General features: G+C 35.1%; 1 protein-coding gene across 1 annotated transcript; it reads left to right on the top strand.

The window, feature by feature from the left end:
• Nucleotides 1–2,887: 2,887 nt before the first annotated feature.
• Nucleotides 2,888–3,835, top strand: LOC122150816 (olfactory receptor 12-like). The gene has a single exon (XM_042782142.1). It carries the CDS (start codon nt 2,888–2,890, stop codon nt 3,833–3,835), a length of 948 nt encoding a protein of 315 aa, XP_042638076.1.
• Nucleotides 3,836–10,191: the final 6,356 nt, after the last annotated feature.

Genomic DNA, 10,191 nt, shown 5'->3' with positions numbered 1-10,191 from the left:
AACCTCCCCAGGTGACTGGGAGCTATTGGAGAAGTTTGCAAGTACTGACCTAATTGATCTCCAGGGCCCTTTTCAATTTTCACAAAGATCACACATCCATATATATTTTTAAATTCATTTTCCTGGTTATAACAGTAACGCTTTGGCTTAATCAGAGAGAACATACAGCAGATAACAAGTAGGTGGAATTTTCAGTTCTGCCTTTGCACAATAAAAGAGTTAGGACATTTCTCAAGGTTCAAACTGAAGGTCCAGGCTAGGATTTTCTTTTGGTTCTGAGAGGTATATGAGAGTTAGAAAATGGATGTACTTGTGTGTACACAGATATTCAAATCTAATATATTGTAAGGCATTTTTGTAATAAACTACCATTTTCCCAATGCTTTCTTTAAAAGCAAAGTCAACTTTCTTAATTCTGCAATGAGGCTTCTTTTGGAATCTGCTGGATTTCAAGTAAGGCTTGCTTTTGAAAATCATAAACTTTTCTGAAGATAATTTTCTTGGTTTAGCAAAATTTCTCATTTTTTTATGTTCACTCCCTCATATAGCTATTATTTATTTAGTTCTTTTATTTCCCAGCAGGAGCTCTGGTGTCATAGTGCCTAAGGCATTTGACTGCTAACCAGAAGGCTGGAGGTTCAAACCCACCAGCCATTCCTCAGAAGGAAGACTGGGCAATCCATTTCCATGGAGATACTGCTTCCAAAACCCAAGGGGGGGGGGGTCGCTATGAGTAGGGACCCACTTGACGGCAATGAGTTTGGTTTGATTTCCAACACATTTCCTTTAATTTGCATACATAATTGAATTTAAGACTTACAACAACTGTCTTATTCAGTAGATATTCTAAGCCATATTTTGCCAATGAGAAAAGAGTTCATGGAAATTAAACAATTTACCTAAGATTACTCAGTGATGGAGCTTGGAGTAAAACCCAGATTTATGTGAATTCAAACATCATGCTTTTACATATAAAATATCTTGATTTTATAAAAGAAATAGTAACAGAGGTTAAATCAGTTGCATTTCTTCTGACTCTATTGCAATTTTAATTTTATGAAATTTTAAATATGTAATTTCAAGTATGCTCTTAGCTCCTTAAGAGGAAGGAATACTTTTTGTTAGTTCCAAAATTAAATATAATAGTAGAACTATAGAATTATAACAGTTACTTTTTCCCACTTGGATTTAATTTTTCAGATATCTTAAAAATTATTAATATTTTAGTAATGTAATTTTTTTGTGTTTGTGATTAAACATTCATACCATAAACCAAAACTCATTGCTAATGAGTCGATTCTGACTCATAGTGACCCCCTTTGGGTTTCCGAGGCAGTAAATCTCTATGGAAATAGATTGCCCAGTCTTCTTTCCAGCGAGTGGCTGGTGGGTTTGAAAGCCAGCTTTCTGGTTAGCAGTCAAATGCCTTAGGCATCATAGTTATACAAAAAGACAAAAAAAGCAGAATTACACAGTATACAAGATTGTTTTGGTTTTGCTTTGTTTTTGCCCAATTTATTTCTATTAATCATTTCTGTTTGATTAACAATGTACACAGGAGAAATAATTCTTGTTCTGGAAAGTAATCTTATACTTCAATCATAATGTTCTTACAGAAACAAAAACAATTCACATATCTAAATGTTATTTCTTTTATGGTGAAAGCAAAAGATGTACAGTCATTTGGCTGCCAAAGGAGGAACTGTTGTTGTTGTTATGTGCCATCCAGTCAGACCTGACTCATAGCGACCCCTCCTTGGGTTTCCGAGGCAGTATCATTATGGAAATAGATTGCCCAACTTTCCTTCCGAGGAGTGGATGGTGGTTTTGAACTGCCAGCCTTCTGGTTAGCAGTCACATGCCTTATGCACTGAGCTACCAGAGCTCCTAAGCAGGAATTAGTAGCAGTCAAAGCTTAATAGTGGTTGAAGCAGGAGGTAGAGGTAGAAAAGTTAAGAGTATGAGAAAATAGCGTAGGAGGAAAGAATTTGATTCATTCCTCTGGATGACTTTCCCCAATACTGGTGATTCATTCTACCTTAGGAAACATCAATCTCATTTCCTAATGTTTTTTATAAAGCAGAGAGTATCTTGTGTTGGGGAAAGCAATTGACTGATGTTGCAATTCAATTCTCTATTCCTGAAGCAAAAAAAAAAAAAAAAAAAGGAGCTCTGGAGACAGTGTACTTCAATAAAGGTTTACAGCCTTAAAAATCCTCTGGAGGTAGTACCACTCTGTCCTATAGGGTTGCTACTAGTTGAAATCTACTCAATGGCAGTGGGTGAGTGGAGCAATGGTTAAGCACTCAGCAGCTAACCAGAAGGTCTTTGGTTGGAACCCACCAGCTGCTTCATGGGAGAAAAAAAGACCTGGCGATCTGCTCCCCTAAAGATTACAGCTTAGAAAGCCCTATGGGGCAGCTCTACTCTGTCACTTGGGGTTGTTTTTAGGGGACATCTACTCAATGACATCAATCAAAAAGATTTGACAGAAGAAGACTTGGAGGAACTCAAAGAGTAGGTAGGTTTTTCTTTTTTTTTTTTTTTTAAATATCTGAAGAGGCAAAATTTAGTTTCATCCCATCTGATTGTGAAATCTTTAACATATAACATAAAATGACTGGTACTTTATCACTGCCAGTGACTGTCCTGATCGTCGGTATTTCCCATATAGTACTGAACTGAAAAAACCTAAACAACCATATTGTGATAGTAGATTGGTACTATCAAATGTAAAACTGTGCTGTTAGATGTATCTCCAAGAAAATCTCATTTTCCAGTATCATTTCTTTTTTACTCCTTGAGAACTTCAGGATACAAAAGGTGACAAAGTTTTCCACGGGCTTCATGACTGATGATTCACTCATTTCTCAGATAGATCTCAGCTATGAAGAGTGAACTGAATAGGAATTATTCAGAGTTGGCAGAGTTTATTCTTCTGGGATTCAGAACATCTCCAGAAATACAGATTCTCTTATTCTCACTATTTTTGCTTATCTACTTGGTCATTGTGGTGGGAAACATCAGCATGATAGTTGTCATTAAGGTGGACTCCAGACTTCACACGCCTATGTATTTCTTCCTCAGAAATTTGTCCTACTTGGACCTCTGTTACTCCACAGTCATTGCTCCCAAAACCCTGGCTAACTTCTTGTCTAAGGACAAGAAAATTTCTTACAATTGTTGTGCAACACAGTTCTTTTTCTTTGCTCTCTTTGTTGGGACCGAAGGCTTTCTTCTGGCTGTGATGGCATATGATCGCTGGTCAGCCATTTGCTTGCCTTTCCTTTACACTATACGTATGTCTCAGCACGCTTGTGTTCGCTTGGTGGCTGGCTCCTATATCTGTGGATGTATCAACTCCATGATTCAAACAGGCTTCACCTTCAGTTTGCATTTCTGTGGTGAAAACAGACTGGATCACTTTTTCTGTGATGTCCCTGCCCTGATCAAGATCTCATGTGTTGACACTTCTGTGAATGAGATTGTTCTGTTTATTCTCTCTGCTCTCATTATTATTACTACCACAGTGATCATTGTGGTTTCCTATGCTTACATTCTCTCCACTGTCCTGAAAATCCCCTCAACCCATGGTAGAAGTAAGACCTTCTCCACTTGTACTTCTCATATCACTGTGGTAAGCTTGTTCTATGGAACTGTGTTCTTCATGTATGCCCAACCTGGGGCAATCTCCTCACCAGAGAAAAGTAAGATTATAGCAGTGTTCTACACTCTTATCATCCCTATGCTAAATCCTCTGATTTATAGCCTAAGGAATAGAGAGGTGAAAAATGCTGTGACAAAGATAGTGTTTAAAAAATTTTCTTTTCATTGAGCCCCAACCATCTATTAAAATGTGGAAGAAAATAATTGATTGAAACCAATGTTTTCAATAATTTTTGCAAGGTAGTTTCAACTAACGCCATGTAACAGTTTTGGAGATTAAAGTTTATTTTCTTTTTTGTCATCAGTGGATCCTTTCAGAAACAAATCAAAAAATGAAACTTAGCTTTTTCATATTCCTCCATAAGTATTTTATAGTATGATGGTTAGGTATTACATAGGTTTTTATTCTTGTTTGGTTTTGCTTAAATGTGTTTAGACTGAAACTTGTAAACACAGTACTACTAAATTAATATATTAATATATTTTAAATTTATTAATGTAATATTTCCATATTCAGATCTGTATATTTGCATATCCATCATCTATCTGGTATGTATGTGGAGAAAGAGAGAGAAAGACTTTTGAATGTTCTATGTTCTGTTTTATCCAAATTGTATCCTAATTGCCACTGTCCAGTCTTTGCAAATAAGAATTGAAAGTGCTACAGTAATATGTATCATTGACTTTACCTAAATAATTATACCAAAGAGTAGTACTACATGTTTCATCAATAATATCCTTAAATTATCCAAACATGAATGATTCCATTAAGAACCAAGACAACATAAATGTGATATAGTTGTTGAAAAACTATCTGGTCTTGGGGGGCTTAATAATAAATATTTGATAATCTTTCCAGTGTTATGTAGGATTATTGGTCTCATTAGTTTATCTATCCATAAGTAGTTTTTACAGCATATATATTGATTTAATATTCTTATTTTCCTCCAGATTTAAACATTTATCCATCTGCATATGGAGTGACATTAACATTGTCATAATAATTGAAGTATTTCATTGTCTGTGGTTATCTATACTTCCCAGTTTCTAAATATGGGGATTTTTATGCTATTTTTGTTCCTTAATTAAACTTGTCAAAGGTTTGACTTCATACATTAGAGTTGAGATCTGTTTCATTATTTTCAAATCATAATTATTTTAATTATTTTTTCAATTACTTTATTATTTAGTTGACTGGTTTCTGACTTCATATGTTCAATGCTTAGCTATTTGTTAGGTTTATAAATAAATTTTCTGCTCACTTTTAATTCATAATTAATGCTTATTTTTATTGTTTTATAAATGATTTTTCTGTTTGCTTTTTATTTTGTCTTTGGTATAAGGATCATTTAGATGAGGTTTCTTATATCAATGTAGCTACCTTATTAAGACAATATGTTAATTCTTAATGTAAATTTTATTAGTTTGATTTCAGAAAATTTTAATTAAAAAATATCTTGTGAAATCTATTTAGCTATAAATGTTAGTTGAGAAGATAATACATTTTGTGTGAATAGGACACAGATTTAAGAAAAAAAATGCTTATTATTTTGCATATTAGCAGATTGAATCCTACAATGTATTAAATATTTTAAGAGTTAATCACTATGATTAAATTATGATTATCCCAGTTAGGCATGAATGGCTTAATATTAAAAAAATCAGATCACCTTCATCACATTAACTAATTAAAAGATAAAAACTAAACATTGTTACATTAAAAGATCCAGGAAAAGTATTTGATAAATCTTAACATCACTTTATGATTAAAATAAACTTAGGGAAAAAAAAAAGTTTATCTATGCAAATGAAATGAACAGACATCATTCTAATTGGAAAAATATTATAATTATTTTCTTTCAAGTTAGAAAAAGCACAAAATGCCTATCATCACTGTTCTAGTTACCTAGTGCCACTCTGACAAGAAATGTACCACAAATGGGACGGCCTTAACAAACAGGAGTTTATTCTTATAATTTGGAGGCTTTAAGTCCAAGTTCAAAGTGCCAGACTCTAGGGACTGGGTGAAAGCCCCTCAACCTTGGGGTCCAGATCTGCCTCCTGCTCCTGGCCCACTGGAGCTAGAGGCATTTCTTCACTCAGACAGCTGCTGGCTGCTGAGGCTGAGAAGCCCCAAGGTTGGTAAGTAAAAAGGCACAGTCCGATGTTACCAAACCACATGGCAGGCCATTAACTTAAGTCTATTGTAAGTCACAAGGTCAGCAGAGCATGGCAGGCTGCTGAGCAATGACATGGCTACATGTCGGATCCAAGCGTGCCATAGTCTAGAGACCATTCCCAAGGCTTCTCCTTATATACAGGAAGCAGACCACATCCCAAAGGCAGCTACTTAGCTGCTTGTGGTAGATCCCACCATGGAGTTGATTGGCCGTCTCATCATGGAGAATAACTACCACCAGCTGCCCAGCCATTCAACCTGGCCCAGCCAAGTTGAAACACAAACAAAACTACCACAATCACCAATGCACTCAGCATTCTATTAGAAGTCTATTGTTGTTAGGTGCTGTTGCATTGGCTCTGACTCATAGTGACCCTACGAACAACAGAATGAATCACCACCCAGTCGTGCACTATCCTTGCAATCCTTCGTATATTTGAGCTCATTATTATATGTGTAATATGTGTTATATGTGTAATATATGTGTAATATGATTATAGCTGGAAATTCAAAGTATAAAGAGTCAAAAGGGGGATTTAAACTTCATTCACCTGGTCATTTAGAAAGAAAATCTGATAAAATGTTTTGGAAGATGTGTGGATTAATGTACAAAAATCAATTTCATGTCTATGCACCATAGTAAATAAATATAGTATTTCATTAGAAAGATGGCACCATTTACATGTGTATCAGAGATTATCAAGTATTGAAGAATAATTTTAACTGAAGATACATAACATCTCTGTGTAGAGAATTTTAAAATTCTTTAGATCATGCAGAAGGGAAATATTGGTAACAAATACAAAGAGCATCAACTATTTAAGGAAAAATATGTGTACATAAAAGTAATGAAATTAAGATTTTTTTATCCAACATAATGTGCTGTATAGAAAATAAGATGAAAAAATAGAAGCTAGGAGAACCTGTTCACATTACATACAACCAACAAGAATATATAATGAACTCCTATAAATTTACAAAAAAGGCAAATCAGGTGATATGAAATGGGCAAAATATAGTAACCCAGAAGAACAAACAATATGGTCAATAAAACATGTCAGGATATTTTACATTAACAGTCAATAAAGAAGTGCAAATCAAGACCAAAGTAAAATTCTATTTTACACCCACTCAATTGGAAAAAAATTAACAAGTCTGACTGTGATAACGTTGGAGATGAAATGGCATGTCTATAACTTCTGCTCTCAACGTCAGCAATATTGCCCTTAAGGGGAAAAATTGTTTATTGCAGAGGGCAAAAAAAATCTTATTCCTTTTATGTACATATTTACATGTATGTATATATACATAATAGGAGCTCTGGTAGCATAGTGGCTCAGGCACCTGACTACTAACCAGAGGGCTGGCGGTTCAAACCCACCAGCCACTCCTCAGAAGGAAGATTGGGCAATCTACTTCTGTAGTGATACTGCCTAGGAAACTCAAGGAGGGGTCGCTATGAGTCGGGGCTGACTCGATGGCACACAACAACAACAACATATATACATAATAAAGATATATACAAGGAGCTCTGGTGGCTTAGTGCTTAAGGCATTTGTCTGCTAACCAGAAGTTTGGCAGTTCTAACCTACCAGCCATTCCATGGAAGGAAGACTGGACAAGTATGTTTGTGGTACTAAAGTTTCATGGTGGTGATTAGAAAGAATGTGTAAAAAATGCTTTGGGGAAGTGATTATGAAAAAATAAATAAATAAGGTTGAAACCACAGTGGTCGGTGGGTTTTATTTTATATTGCAGTTAATACTGAATGAAAATAATTCAGGAAAGTTTAGCATTATCTCCTACAGTTTAACATCTTTGTATGTTATGATCCAGCAATTCCACTCCTAAATACATGCTCAAGTGACTATCTCACACATGCACTAGAAGAGATATGTACAAAAATGTTCATAACAGCATAGTTAACAAAATAAAAATTCTGGAAACAGAATTTCATCAGTTTGCTTGTTGATAGATGAAAATGTTGTGTTCACGTAACAGAATATTATGCAACAAATAAACTAAAAATGCAACCACAATAAAACTGAATCTAAGTAATATATCTTAAGAGAAAAAAATTCAGTCCAGAAGATTAAAAACCAAAACCAAATCAGTTGCCATTAAATCGATTCCAACTGAAGGTATAGTTACCACATATGCTTCAGAGTAGAACTGAACTCTGTTAGGTTGTCAATGGCTGTGATTATCCTGAAGTAGATCACCAGACCTTTCTTCCAAAGTGCCTCTGGGTGAATATGAATAGCCAACATTCTGCTTAGTAGCTGAGCACTTAATTGTTTGTGCCACCCAGGGACTCTTCTTTGAAGATTACATACAGACTTTGTTTTAAAACTGTATTCCATAGCTCTAATTTCATTACTTATTCCTTAATGTTCTTTTTTTATTACAAGATCTTTCTCATCCAGGATATCACATTACATTTTCTTAGTGTGCCTCCCTAGCCTCCTCTAAACTGTGATAGTTCCTAGACTTCCTTTGATTTTTATGGCATTGATAGTTTTTTGTTTCTGATAGTTTTGAGGATTACTGGTCAGATGTTTTATAGAATGCCTTTCACATGGGATTTGTCTGATATTCTTCTCATGGTTAGACTGGATTTATGGTTGATTTTGTTTTTTGAGAAGATCACAGAGAAGAGATGTCATTCTTATATCAAGGGTAAATGTTATCAAGATGGCTTATACCTGATGATATTAATCTTGATAACCTGAGGTAGTGTTCATGAATTTTTTTTTTTTTTATATTTCCCCTTTCCTAATTGTATCTCACTGCTGTCGAGTTGGATCCAACTCATAGTGACCCCTCCTTGGATTTCTAAGGCAGTATCACTACAGAAGTAGATTGCCAGACCTTCCTTCTGAGGAGTGGCTGGTGGGTTTGGACTGCCAGCCTTCAAGTTAGCAGTCAAATGCCTTTGGCACAATGCCACCAAACCTTAGAAACTAGTTCCTAAAACATAGCTCATTCATAAAGGGTGGAGAGTTGAGGTCTACCTCTTTGATACTGAGGTACATACATAAACTGTTTAGAATTCTATTTGTGATACCCTTTTAATAAAGTGAAAACCACTAAGATGAAAAATAATTAGGAATACACATGCATGCAACCAATATATATTACAAATTAGTAATTAAAAGATTAACAAGAGAAACAGACTATATTACTTTGCATTTGGGTGCTTCAGGTGATTGAGATGAGAGGGAACCATAGGTTTAGATATAACTGATGGTTAATATCCATTTGTGGTTCAAAGATGATAATAGAGGTTGTGCCTACTGAAGAAGAATACAATAATGCACACTTGGTTAAAATCAGTGCTGTATCCCCTTCGGAAGTGTTTTTATTTTCTATATATATATCAAATTGAAAAAAAAAATTATAATAATTTTGCAAGACTAATGATTCATTTAATGGAAATATATTTTTTCAACAGCATAAACAATGACTATACATGTGAACCTTTCCAGATGGAACAAATAGAACTCAAATGAACTAGAACTGTGAAAAGATATGATGGAAAAGCTTAATATCATCAGTCAGAGCAAAGCCAGGGGCTTACTGTAGAAGAGACCATCAATTGTTCATATGCAAGTAGAAGTTGAAGCTGAAGAAAATGAAAACAAGTCTAGGAAAGCTGAAGTAAAACCTTGAGCACAGCCTATCTGAATTTAGAGGTAATCTCATGAATAGATTCGAAGCATTGAACACTAATGAAAGAGACAAAATGAGTTGTGGGATGACATCAAAGACATACATAGAGAAAGCAAAAGGTCATTAAAAATAAAAGAAAATACATAGAGTGGCTAAAGTGAATGGAAGAAAAGAAATAAAAGAGGTAAACAGGAGATTTAAAAGGGCAACACAAGAGACAAAGTCAAGTATTATAATGGAATGTGCAAAGACCTGGAGATAGAAAATCAAAAGGGAAGAACACACTTGGCAGTTCTAAAGCTGAAAAAACTAAAGAAAAACTTCAAGCCTTCGGTTGCCATATTGAAAGATTCTATGGTGGAGGTTCAAACCCATCAGTTACTCCTTGGAAGGAAGGTTGGGCAATCTACGTCTATAGTGATACTGCCTCGGAAACCCAAGGATGGGTTGCTATGAGTCAGATCTGACTTGATGGCAGTGGGTGGTGGTGTGATGGTGGTACAGTGCCTAAGGCATTTGACTGTTAACCAGAGGTTTCCAGTTCAAACCCACCAGCCACTCCAAATTAAGATGGGGCAATCTACTTCTGTAAAGATTTACCACCTTGGAAATCCAATGGGGGTTGCTATGAGTCAGAATTGATGGCAGTAAGTTGTTTTTTTTTTTTTTTTAAT

The sequence above is a fragment of the Orycteropus afer genome, unplaced genomic scaffold (genome assembly GCF_000298275.1).
Source record: "Orycteropus afer afer isolate SDZICR_OR568_19922 unplaced genomic scaffold, OryAfe1.0 scaffold00247, whole genome shotgun sequence".
NCBI lineage: Eukaryota > Metazoa > Chordata > Mammalia > Tubulidentata > Orycteropodidae > Orycteropus > Orycteropus afer.
The sequence above is the reverse complement of the archived record's forward strand: the minus strand, read 5'-3'. Positions and strand labels throughout refer to the sequence as shown.